The 13,209-nt window shown below is 40.0% G+C and overlaps 1 protein-coding gene across 2 annotated transcripts in view; it reads left to right on the top strand.

Annotated features, from left to right (window-relative positions):
* ELMSAN1 (ELM2 and Myb/SANT domain containing 1) overlaps positions 1-13,209 on the top strand; it is a 58,373-nt gene that overhangs the window by 20,670 nt on the left and 24,494 nt on the right. For both annotated transcript variants that reach the window (XM_027642237.1, XM_027642238.1), the window contains exon 2: positions 9,023-10,718. In XM_027642237.1, the coding sequence (XP_027498038.1) occupies positions 9,258-10,718 (1,461 nt within the window). In that variant the 5' untranslated portion in view covers positions 9,023-9,257. The remainder of the gene's footprint in view (positions 1-9,022; positions 10,719-13,209) is intronic.

Genomic DNA, 13,209 nt, shown 5'->3' with positions numbered 1-13,209 from the left:
TGTTCCTACTCCCGGTATTAGTGCGCATTTGCTTGGCTGCGTTGTTGTAATGCCTGACAGCCCCAGTCATGGCTGAGAGCTTACTGTACCTTGTAACAGACCAGCACAATAAAAAGACCCTTTTATAGTCAACAGTGACAGCAGGAATTCTTAAAAGACATAATTTTAGAAATTTGGACTAATGCCCTGTCAGTGCTGTTACAGACTGACTGCTCGGGTAGTTTTATAATAGATTATCTCAGTCAATACTATCATCTGTCTGCTAAAAGTGTGTGGATGTAGGCAAACCAAGGTCAGTACTGCTTCAGCTTAAATAACTGCTGGTAAACAAAGATATTTCTGGGTCAAGTGAGATAGAGGCAGGCGTATGACAAAAGAACAACTGTGTTACTGTGTGACCTTTTTCCTTCATTTTTTGGCTTACTCATCTTTGGTTATCACTACCCTGATTGCATCATGTCTCAAATTAGACTTCTAAGGTCTTTGTGGAAGAATCCTCATCCAGGCTGTTAATGGCTACTGTTAAAGATAATACAATTTTTTTTACTAATATCAGACTAATATCAGTGTATTGAGTTTCAAGTATTATTCTCATTTTATGAACCAGTCTGAAGTGTCTTGTTTAAGATGCATGTCTGTAGCAGAGCTGGAAACTGAGCCCAGATCCTCTGGGGTTCTGCCTGTACTTTTAGTCTCGGCTCTTCTCCAGCCAGAGTTGGGTGGGTGATGATGCCTGCTTGATGATGTTAAGAATGTCCATGCTGAGGGCTATGGCTTAGGTATTGAGTGCATTTCAGTTGCTCATGAGGAAACCCCTGGGAATGGAAAGTATCATTGTGTCTGTGAACTTTCACCATTCTCTTCCCTTATTTGTAGCCCATTACCTCTTGCAAAACCTCGAAGGAATCTGTGGAGCACTCAAACCGTGGTATTCCATGCACTGGACATCTATGCATGCCTAGTTTTGTGCTGGAGAGGCTGAGATGGGAACACCTGAATTTGCAGCAATCTTTCCTGTTGCAGCTCAGTGCATTCAGATGTGTTTTCTTCTCAGGGCTAAGGTGCAGACAGATTTGCTTTGTTTCTGGGATGTCCATGCAATTCAGCAGCTGGTGTGTTTGTGGCAGTAGAGGCATTTGGAGTGAAGGACACATTGTGGTTATGTCAGGTATGTGAATGCGAGGGCAGGGAAAATGTTTTGGCCTGCTCTTTGCCATTCTGACTTTGGAGCCTACTGCAATTCCTGCATTTTGGAGTGTTGGTCTCTCTGTTGCTAGCAACTGCCTTCCCTGACAGCGCCAAACCAAAAAGCTTAAAATAGCTATCTAAGGGCTTACAATTAGAACTGTTAATGCATTTCCAGTGGGAAAGAATAGTGTTCATGTAACTTTATAAAGCCTGAAAGCAGCATTTCCTACTCTGTAATTGCCGTGCTCATTCTGCACTCTAAGGCTGCCTCAGCCTCTTCAGATCGTGGTGTTTATCATGGCAGGTTATAATAGCTAATATGCCTAAGCTCAATATACAGTTTATAAACGTTAACCAATTTAAGAAATGTACCACGTACCTATTTTATTAAAGGATAAGCCTGGTCTGTGTTACAAAGCCATTTATAAAGATGGGCTTTCCTGCATATATGTTTATAAAAGACTGGTTTATGTAGCTGCCTCTCTCATAGTGCAAGATGAAAGACTGCTCTGGTGTAAATCATGAATCGTGTGTTTTCATAAGATGAGGTTCCAAAATTTCAATTATTTTGGAAACACCATTCAAAGTTTTGCTCAAAAAGAAATGAAATTGAGGATCTGACTTGTACCTCTTCAATAGCTGATAGAAACAATGTTGTCAGTTCCTTTAAAGATAAATCAGGTTTGTTTTTTTTTTCTTTTGTTGTTTGTTTAATAATCTACTAAGTTTTAAAATTTCAGTTTGTCTTTTTATTAGTTTTTCTTCTTTATCTGTGCTGATTTTGTTCTGGTGGAGCTATTTGTGTAAGCCAGGTTTTGTCTGGCATGTTTGTTATAAGGACAGGACTAATCAACACTTAATGGGCATTTTCTTTGTAACAACTTCTTTCTTATCCTTTAAAACGAAATTATGTGGAAAATCCCAAGTGTGTTTTGAAAAGCAAGCCTCCAATACTTGTACCAAGTTTACAGCTTGAATTGAGGAAAACGACCCAAAAAATAGGTTATTTTTTGAGTGTTCATAGTACATAACTCTAGAAGAAAGAAAACTTCTCTTTGAGGTGCATCTGTGGTGCTTCAGACCCTGTAATTCAAAACCCCAAAATACTTCTCTATAATGTCGTACATACTAGAATGGATCTGTGTGTTTAGATGGAATATGGAAAATTGTGGTGATGGGGATAAATCAAACCAGTCCATGGATGTGAATAGTAGGTCCAAATTGAATCAGATGACATGGTTTGGTGAACTTGAAGACCATTTGAACAGAAAACCACTAAATTAAATAATGTTTATGAGTGCATTTTCGCTGCCTCACCTTTATCATATCCTTTACTGTAGACCAAAATATTTTATTGAAGTAGGATTTGTATTTCTCCTTGGATTGAATAGTTCATGAGGTATAGTTCATATTTTTCCATTTGGGTATGTGTATTTTTCCCAAACAATATGGCAGTTCTACATTTTGTGTTATTTTGCTTGCTATGGGTAATTAACCTCTGCTGCTGAATGTCAGGAATGGTCTAGATTGGAGCAGTAGTTTGTTGCATCTGGTGGCACAATACAATCTACCTGATTTTGCTGGCACAAAGTCCTTCAGTATGACTATTGTCTCCCATGCTTCACCTCACAGAGCTCATGGATTTCACTTTTGACTTTCTGGTTAGTACAGTGGTTTAATAAAGCTTTATCAGTTCCCAGCCTCTGAAAATGGGAAAGTGAGAGTGGTAGCAAAGTATTTTTAACAATGCTGCCCTCAGGGCAGAGGCACCTTTGTACTCACTCATTGTAGTCACAGTCTTTCTCTGCAATAGAAATGGGCCAATGACCAGTGAAAATTATAAATATCTGCCATGCATACTAATTTAGGTATGTATTTGCTAGCCCCAGGCAAGCACCTTCAGGAAACTGTGGAAGTTGTCAAACTTCCTGGATGCTCTGCTTTCCCTTTTGTTGTCTGTCTGTCAGTGAAGCAGCTTTCCTTTCATCTCTTTGCCTTTATTATGGGCATGCTGTAGGATTCCTTTTTTTGCTATGCAGTGCTACAGAAACAAATCAGCCTTCCTGATTTCATAGCCTTTATTGATTCTAGTGATACAGTTCTCTAGATTAGTTTCTTACTGGGGTAAATGATTGATACCTGCTTACATTCTTTTGTAGTAGGCTTCTTTTAATTGGAGACTGTTCAGGTGGTTGGTTTTGCTTGTTCACTTTGGGCTTCAGTTGCTGCCCTTTTGTATAGAGATAGGCATTCTAGTTGACAGGAATGTAAAACCATCATCTTCCATTTATGTTTTTGGCTGTCTTGGACACAGTTGTGTTTCTCAGTTGCTTTGAGCTTTCTCCCGCCTTTCTTCAGGAGATAGATTGCTGTGCTTGATGTATAGAATTTACAAACATGGTCTATTTTCTGTTCTGTTACCTTTCCTGTTCAAGGTGTCTGAAGGTGGTGAGTAGGAGGTTGCAAACAATCTGCAGGAATTTTTATGTAGCTAACTGTCTGGAAGAAAATGTGACAGAGTGTGCACGAGAGGCTTTGGAAGGAGGGATTGAAGCTGTTTTCATATACAGCAGGGTAAGCATAGGATATGTGCAATAAGGTTTGTAAATGTTTTATCAAATGCAAAAATTGTCCCATGTTTTCTTCCCTTTCTCAGTTCTTACTCAAGACTGTTGCAAATGGTGCTGCTGGTTCTATAGGGGCAAATTTCTGTCAGCTGGAACAAGTTTCTTATTTGTGATGCCCTGTACATCTTCAGTCATTTTAAAAGCACAAAGAACCAAAACCTACCTTATTGAACCTCTTTGGTCCTGCTATTACACTGGAGGAATTAAATTTTCTTTTGCTCTTTCTGCACATGTATAAATGGCACACCCAATTTTTATCTTTTACAGGTAGATTTAATTAAACCTGTGTTTTCCTGTAGGTTTGAAGGGGAACTGGTAGCTAGTATCCTTTATTCTGTGCTTAATTTTTGACCTTTCTTTTGTGTGATCTTAGAAGTGAGTTAGTTCCTCTGTTTCTGTTCCTCATTAATAAAACATGTGTCATGATTCTTTATGTTTCATAAATGTGGGATTTGACCATAATAATGAGCAAATTGGAGAAGGAAGGTTTGATTGGGCTGTATCAGAAGGACACCAAGTAGCTTTCTGCATTTGACTTAAGTGTAACAATTGTTCTTGGAATCTGTTCATCATCATTAAAAGTGATTGAGGTTCTTACAGTGAAAATAGATAATTTCAGCTGCTGGCAGCAGGAGGACTTAGTGAGAAATGATTCTCATCACTCTGATTTGACAGATTTCCTTTAAGGAACTGTGACAACATTGCTGTAGTTAAGGCTGAGAATGTATATTAGTTAGAACCCAGGGGCACTTTATTTTACAGGAAAAAAACAAACTAAAATAGAGGAATTTAAAAGCTAAGATGGTGGAATAGAAGATGGTCTATAAGCACTGAATCCTTAATTTTGCTGAGGTTTAAGGAGAAGTCAGGGTCTTTCCTGAGTCATTTCTGCAGCATTCTGTCAGAGAATTGTGTGCAAATTATCTCAAAGGAGATGAGGAGTGTGCACAATTTAAACTTGCTTATCATGCCAGATACAGGTGGTGTACAGCAAATGGACTAAACAAAGCACAGGACAGCACAGCCCTCAACAGGTGAATTAAAGAGTAAAGTTTAAGGTTATTGCAGTGTGTGAGGTCATGATATGTGAAACTGTACAAATATGCACATGCTTAGTGAAGAGATATTTACAGAAATGCAATAATAGTGGGTGGATATTAAGTATACATGCAACAAGTTTTAAAGAGAGGTAGATATATTTTACATTACATGATTGCAGTTGAGTGTTTTTAATTTGTCCCCTAAATCAAATAACCTTTAATTAAGGTTTTATGGCAAACTCTTCAGGCTAATGTTAAACTGGGACAAGATGGTTGCAATGGATAGGGATGTCTAAACAATTCTGCTTTGGGTTGAGTAAAATCTGCTGATGGGTCCTCAGGGCTGGTACCAGCCTAGTGAGTGGCTCTGAGTGCCTGTGCCTTGCACTTCTCAGATATCTCTGCTTTGAAAGGACTTCATAATTTCAGAACCAACGTCCTGGATGCAGGCAGAGACTCCTCCACAGTTCTGTTGTATACTTGAGGAAGTCCTTCAAGATGCTCTGCCTGAACGTAGCCCACACGGTGTTTAATTTGTTTTTATGATTTTCTTTAAGGCAGTACTGCAGATACACTGGAGAAGTTTTAGCTAAAAATGCTAGCTCTGACCTTTTTCAGTAAGGTCCCATAGGTTACTTTGTTATGTATTTTTCATTTAATTCCAGAAAATACTGCATATGTGCCCACTGGGTGTATGTGTATCTAATTTGACATTCTTTTTAGGTCTAGAAGAGAAAGCCTTGCAATATGAAAAATTCCTTAGAAACTTGAAAATATTTACAGTATTAAAGGAGGTGACTTACAATTCATATTCATCTGAAGAAAGTTCAAGAGATGTTCTTGAATGTCAGAAGTTCCTGGCAGTGAAAACAAGTGATGATGTTGCATGTCAAATCTTAGCATTATTAAAACAAAATACACTGATGCTAGGTTCTGCTTTTTCTCTGTGCAGTGTAAAAGCAGTGCAAGGTATGATAACACCTCAGTATATTTGGAGGTAAGACACAGTATCTTCAGGGAATTACAGTATTGGAACTGGCTTTGTGCTTTATTCAAGAAGTGGTCAGGGGTGTACTGCTTCAAAGCACACTTAAGGCTGGAAGTGTGTTGGCATTTTACTGTGCTACTGCAGGCTGACTCTTGTGCTGAAATTAAAATAAAACAAAAGGAAAAAAAGGCCCAAAGCTGGTAATTGGCTAGGATGATGATAGCGTGAGCTAATCCCTCAACCTCAGGGAGGGAAGCCTGCTTAGTCAGAGAGCCAGCAGTGCTCATCCAGTGAAGCTGCCAAGTGTGAGCTTTCCTGAAGCATAGTCGTGCTGCAGCTTGAACATTTATCACTGCAGCTTAAACTATGGACTATTATTATTATTAGGATGACATAAAAGATATTCTTCTTCATTTTTTTCTATATAGAAAGAACTTCTAAAGAGCTGATTTTATGATGTGTTCTTTTACCATCTAATACTGGATGCACCAAATCCTCTTTTGTTCTTGGTGATTGCTTGGTTAGGATATAGTTATTTTTGCATGTAACTGGGATAACTGGGATGTTCAGTAATCATGTCTTGTTCAAAGTACCTTAAATCTTTTTCCTCCTTGGTAATGTCCTTTTCACTATCCTGGGTCTTGTGCTGAAGAACAGCTTCAGTTGTACATTCTCCTTTGCCTTTAGGTTATATCTGAACTTACTTAATTTTAAACTTTGCATCTTTTTATCTTCTTCCCAGATCAGTGGAGTTCTAAACTGGTCTGAGCTAGGTCTTGTAATGCTGGTGGCTTCTTATCTAGTAATGGAAAAAACAGAGCCAAAGTCCACACAACTGGAGGTTTGGAAAGCTGTGCTAATGAAATGCTTTCTCACTAACCTGAGAATCCTTTTGCTGAAGGTCTTCTGAATACTTGTCTGTGTGGTAGCTGCAAACCTCAGCCACCACTATTAAGAACAACATCAACTGGGTTTTTTGTGATTTTTTTTAAATTTTAATTTCTTTTTTTCTTCTTTTTAAATTTTTTTGAAGACAGGTTGAAAACATGGACCCTTGAAGTTGAATGCCAGCTTTTTGGCAGTTACTGTTACATTTTTCCTCAAGGTGTAGAAAATCTACAGCAGAACTTCAGAAAGCTGTCTGACAGATTTAAAATTTGATCTAGTGATAACATCTTCTGGTTATCACAGAAAACCTTGCATTGTCTTTATTGGAATTATGTGACTGATCAATATAAAAGCAAATAGAAGCATCAGTGGAAGGAAAGAGAAAAACAGCTTGTGGTGATTTCAGAAAGTAAGACAATGTCAGAAACCACTGTTAGTAGTATTACCTTAGGTCTTATGGTTTAGCTGTTAGCACTGATACATTTGCAGTGCTGCAAAAAGCAAGGAGAGAGGATAACATTAATGCTTCTGAGAGGCATATAGCAACCTTTCCACCTCTACATTTTTGTGACCAGGGATTTGTTTCCTGCTGTAAGATGTTTTTTCCTTTCCTAGTGAAGTTTTGAAATAGGAAAAACTTACTTTATGAAGTATTCGCTTGTATACTAGTTGCAGTTTAGAGAGAATTTTCCATCTCACGTGTCCATAATTTCTCCTGGAGTTATTTTTGTCCTGGTTAGAGAGGCCTGGAAAACGAGCTGAGACATTGTGCTTAGAGGAGGGAGGAATGCCCTGGCTCTGTAATAGGAGGTGGCAGGAGTCCATGATTTGTAGCCAGGGTGAAGGGGGAGGCAGCGTGGGGGAACAGCTATGTAACAGTCTGAGGAAGTGACTCACTTCACTCTGAAACACAGTCCCATGGTTCCAGTAGCACTGAAGCCAAGCTTGGCTTCTGAGGTGGAAGTTGTGTAAGTTAATTGAAACTCTTTGTCTTTTCCTCCTCCTCATGTTTCCAACCCCACCTCAGTACTGCACTGTGCCCATATCTGTTTAGAGGAAGCTCAGATTACAGGACTTCAGTGTGCTATATAATCTCTGTTTATTATTTTTCATTTTAAAGAGAGATAAATGGATTGCAGGTTTCATTGGAGTGGATATGTGTTAGTCTTACCTACTCCACTCAAGAGAAACTTGATCATGTAGCAAAAGGGCTGTAACAATAATAAGTTTTTGATGATTTGTTGTAATCTTTCTGAAATATGTTGGCAATGTGAACTGAAGTGGAACAGAGTGCGTATTTAAAAAGACAGAGACTTGCTCTTAATAACTTGAATGTTAGTAGTACTAGTGTAAGAATTTAATTAAATTTAAAACAAAACATTTTAAAGCGTTTTAAGTGTCCTAGTAGAAATACTAGTGTATGTGTTAACACATTAGACGTTAATCCTGCAAGGCTCTTAGAGTTTGTGGATAGCTTTTTTTTCTATGGAAGAAGAGGGTGAGAGAGTAGAATTGTCTTAGACTGCCTGTTACAGAAAGGCTTTCTTCTATTATATTTGTAGCTCTACAGTAACAGATATTTACCAGTGTGTGGGAGCAGCTGTAACATTCTGCCTGAACTACTTTTCAGTATGACTTGAGCAGGAGCATTTGCTTTCAGCTGTTGAAGAAAACATCTGAGAGAGCAATAGGTAGAGCAGGCCCTGTCTCCAGTGCTTGGATGTTTGGTGGGCAGTTCTTAATTGGAAAGCAGCTGTAATGACTGGGGGGGAGCGGGGAGCAGTGTGACTGATGAGCTGCTGCCTGTCCCTTTCCTTCAGAACACTCCATTGAGCATCTTGCTGTGTGTTTGGCTGCAGTCTTCGTGTACATGTGTGTGTTGTAAAGGTCTTTGGGAAATGTGGCCTTTTGGCAAGCCATGAAGGTTTTTTTGTTTTGTGGTTTTGAGTTGAGATTAGAAACAGATTATTCTGGAAGACATAGAAGTAATTGGCCAGATGAGAAGGAGTTTAAGAGAAAAACCTTCAGGATGAGCTTAAGTGATTAGTCAGAAGTCTATGTGCAATTGGGAGTTGCATCATTCAAGTACAGTGTGATATCTGTTTTGTAAAACTAAGTTGTTTTGGTTTGCATTCTTGTAGCAGGTCACATCTATTGTTTCTTACCTGTATTATCCTGGTCTTCATTTCCATGGGAAACAGGACAGACATACACATTGTTGCTTATCACGTGAATGTTCATAGGCCAGTTATGTCTGGTGATGATTCATTGCCAATGCTTCTCTATTTCAGGACCTGTAACTAAGTGGACCCTACTGACCTCTGAACCACAAAGTATAGGAGTGAAAAGAAGTGGAAGAAGCACACAAAGAAAAAGGAAGTGAATGCACTTTCCTCTGGACTTCTTTCCTGCCCTTTATTACTAAAACTGAATGGAAAAGAGAGACTTCTGTGCCTTTCCTCCCCCAGCCTTAGGGATGGGTGGATTGTAAATACTATGCATGCAGCCGAGAGAATAGGCTGAACCATGAATCTTCAGGCTCAGCAAAAGTCTTCAAGCAAAAGGACTGGGAAACGAGTTGCCTATTTTAATGAGCAGGAAATAGGTGTGTTGTCAAAAGAACCACAGCAGCAGCTTAAGGAAGGACAGTACTATCATGGAGGGAATATACCGGTCTCCCAAGCTATGGAGATTCCTCACACAGGAGGATTAACAAGTGCACCCAACAGTGTTGCTTTGATGAACTCTGTTTATAATCAAGATAGGGGAGAATCAATGATGATGCCCCAGTCAGTAACAGCTGTCAAATGGCAGAATTCACTAATGGGAAACCGGTTGCCAGAGAGGGGTGACAGCCACTGGCAATCTCCACCGTCAGTGTGGAACCACAGTATGGTTTTTGGAGGCAACCCAAAAGGACCCCACTCCAATGCTGGTGCCCCAGGCTTCTATGGCCACCCAGAGGCCCTTAAAAGAAATCAAGAGAAAGGAGTGTTTGTGTCACAGCTGGACTTATATGGAGATGCTGTCCAGCAGATGATGTCCCAGAAGGCTCAGCTGGAACAGCAAGCCCTGGTTAGACAGCAAGCTCAAATGAATTCTTTTCATCAAATGCAAAAACAGCAGCAGCAGAATCAAAGTCTGCCATTGCAGCCTTTCCAACTTGCATTTGGTCACCAAGGTCAAAAGCAAGGTCTTCCTGAGTTGTTACATGTCTTTCAAGAAGCCCCAGCTTCTTCCAGTCCAGCATTTACTGCTCAACAAAAGCAGCAAGCTCTTCCTCAGCTGCAGCTGTTTGAAAATTTCTATCCTCAGCAGCAGCAGCAGCAGCAACAGCAGGCTGCCGCACAAACCTTTGGGTTGCAGCAAACTACTTCCATAGCACAGCCTCATGTGGCAGCTGCAGCACCTCAGCATCACATGATGGCACACCAGTTTCAGCAAACAGAGAGGAACCAGGAACTATTCAAGGCATTAACAGAGCAGAATCAACAGACTGTGCTACCTCAAACCCAGATTCCCTTTCCAAGAAGGTCACGGAGACTCTCCAAAGAAGGTGTCCTGCTGACATCTGCAGGAGAAGTGTTGACTTCCAAGCAGACAGAAGAACAACCTGGCAATTTATTTCTGCATCACTGGCAGTCACATCAGCAAGAGGTCCCATTACAGCATCCGTCTGAATCAGTGGCCCACAACAAAAGTGGCTTTTTGCACCCCAAAAGAATGGATCTGGAGCAGAAGGATGTCCTGGTCAATAGTGAGCAGTGCCAGATGGAAACAGACAGGCAAGCCCCAGCCCAGAACGGTAGAGATGAGGAGAAACAGGCAGCAGCAGCTGAAGAAAACACTCAGAGAACTAATGATTTTCAGGGAGTCAGAGGTGGTGTAATCCAGAGTACTCGACGGAGACGACGTGTTTCTCAAGAAGCCAATTTGCTGACTTTGGCCCAAAAAGCTGTTGAATTGGCTTCTCTTCAGAATGTAAAGGTAAGGTATACATCCTAACCAATATAGCACATTTTAGACTACAAAATAGGGCTGAAATGAAAGGAATTTATGTTCATATGCAGGATAGGATGGTATCTTAAACTGTACAGCAGGGGCAGCTCTGGAGTGGAGGCATGTAAGTTCAACTACTGTAATTCATAGGTGCAGAAGAGCAGAGATCTAATGGAGTGAAACCACCTAAGGGCAGTTTTATTTCACTGAAACTGAATGTGATTTTAGCCCAGGATTTCAAAATATGGATGTTTTCATCGTAGGCTTCAAGGTGTCAAGAATTTTGAGGGACAAGTGTAAGCAGTGTACTTGTCTTTTTACCAGTTTATTGTTCTCTTCCTTTTCTGTTAAAAGACTGCTGCTTACCTGCCAGTTTTTCGGTTTCAGCAGTTGAAGCATTTCTAAATTGTGCTCTCCAAAAATTACATAATGCATGTTCAATATTTCCCAAATATTAAGTGCCTGAGAAAGCCTCACTTACATGAAGAACTTATATCAGGCATAACAGAGGTCTGTCTCATGCAACATCTTGTTTCTGAGAATGACCTGAGAATAAAGTCTGCCTGTAGACTGTCTGTAGGGCTTGATGGGGAAGAAATCGAGTGTTGGCTGATTAGGTAGTTCACCTCTCCTGTCCTTTTGGCATCCCAGAAGTCTAAACTGTACAGTATATATTCCATATGGCAAGATGATAGAGTTCAAAATTAACTACCCGAGGGGGAGGCAAGGGATTTTTGGAGTTGGGTGGAGTTTTTTGAGGGATTGTTTTTTGAATATTTTCTTACAGTAGTGGTTTGACTAATCTTTCATTGAGTGTCTGTCACGAGAAGTAACCATACACTTTACCTTGGAAGCTTTGTTGCCAAAGGCTGATGAAATACAGATGTTAGGGCATGAGCCACTTTTACCTACAGTTTTTGCCACTTGTGTTGCTGCCCAGTCAGACAGCAGAGAGAAGAGTATTTTATTCCCAATCTTGTTCTCATCATCTTTTCTTTTCCTAGTTTGTTTGTGGCTGGTTTTTGCCCATCTCTTCCTTAGAGGAATGTGCTATTTCGGTGAAAAAACAGTACTAAAAAACAATGTGTGAATATCCATAGCCTGCTTCATCTCCTTCACAGCAGGCAGCAAACAGTAACTGATGGTTGATGCTGCCTTTAATCCTTTTTACCCTTAACTCCAGTTGAACAAGCAGATTTGGTAGAAAACTAGTAGTAGTTAGTAGCATGGTCTGTTTGCTCATACATTTCCCAGCCATTGTGTGGTTATATTGCAGAAGGCCTACAGTTCACGTTGCACTCTGATCACCAACACAGTGGCAAGAAAAAGCAAATAGAGCATCTAGGAAAAGGCCCTGAGAGGTGAAGGAAGGAATTGGCCATTTGAAGGCATGTCTGCTTGCAGCTTAATTCATAATGTAAAGACCAAACAGATAAGTGTTTTGACAGATGCTCTTTTGTTCTTTGCTGTTATGCAAGCAGCTTGTTTGCTTCCATGATGGCACTAGCAGAAGAACTCTATATTTAGATCTGTTCAGGTCTTCAGGATAAGCTTTTGAAGGATGTTAAATTCTTACCTGAGGTCTGATGGATTTTACATCTTTAGGGAGTTGGATATCATGCAAGGGAGAAAAAGAAAACGTTAACTGGAGAAAAGTGATCTGCTTATCTTACTAGTGTCCTTCTGTTACAAACAACCTGGAAGCCTTCTCTGCGTGGTTCTGTGAAGAGTGTGTACCAGGCTGTAGAGTTAAATTGTTGATGAAAGATACATCATATTTTGAACAATTTGTTTGAACATTCCAATGTAGGTGTGTCTATCTTATACAGAAACAGTATTCTGCACAGCAATATCTGTCTACATGCAGTGTCATGACTGATGCTTTGCACCAGAGCTGCCCATCACGTGTGCCTGCCTTTTTTCAGGTGGTGCAAGCTTATTGCTGCTTACAGGCTGCAGTAAATTCTCAACTCTTAGTTTTATGGTTTCATTTCACATATAGCTGTTATATGCAAAAGGGCAGTGTGATTTGTTGTCTTAAATAGCGCAGAAAACTTTTCTCAAATCTGAAATGGTCATCTTAAAGGTGTCTGCATTTAAATATTCCTTTATGGAAGGGAGACAGAGGTTTTGGTTACCTGGCCTCTTCGGTAACTTTGGTTACCAGGGCACCAGCTGCTACATAGAAGAGAAAAAAAAAAGTTTTATTTGTGGAATTGTGGTTCTGGACTCACCTACAAAAGAAAAAAACAAGTTTTATTTACAGAACTCCTTCATGGACAAGCTTTCTTTTTAACTGCAGAGAGAAGCTGTCTCTACTTGATGCAAAATGATGGCAGAAAGCACTGTGTGGGCAGGTGTTTCTGAAAGCCTGGTGTGCTTTCTTGTCTGATCACAGCAGTGGCCTTGAAACAGTTCTTCCACCTGTTGCAGTTGAGTTTTGTCTGTGAATTCTGAGTTTTTTAGAAACAACTTGAGG

Source organism: Corapipo altera, unplaced genomic scaffold (genome assembly GCF_003945725.1).
Source record: "Corapipo altera isolate COAL_440 unplaced genomic scaffold, ASM394572v1 23b, whole genome shotgun sequence".
NCBI lineage: Eukaryota > Metazoa > Chordata > Aves > Passeriformes > Pipridae > Corapipo > Corapipo altera.
This window is presented reverse-complemented; position numbering and strand designations above follow the sequence as displayed.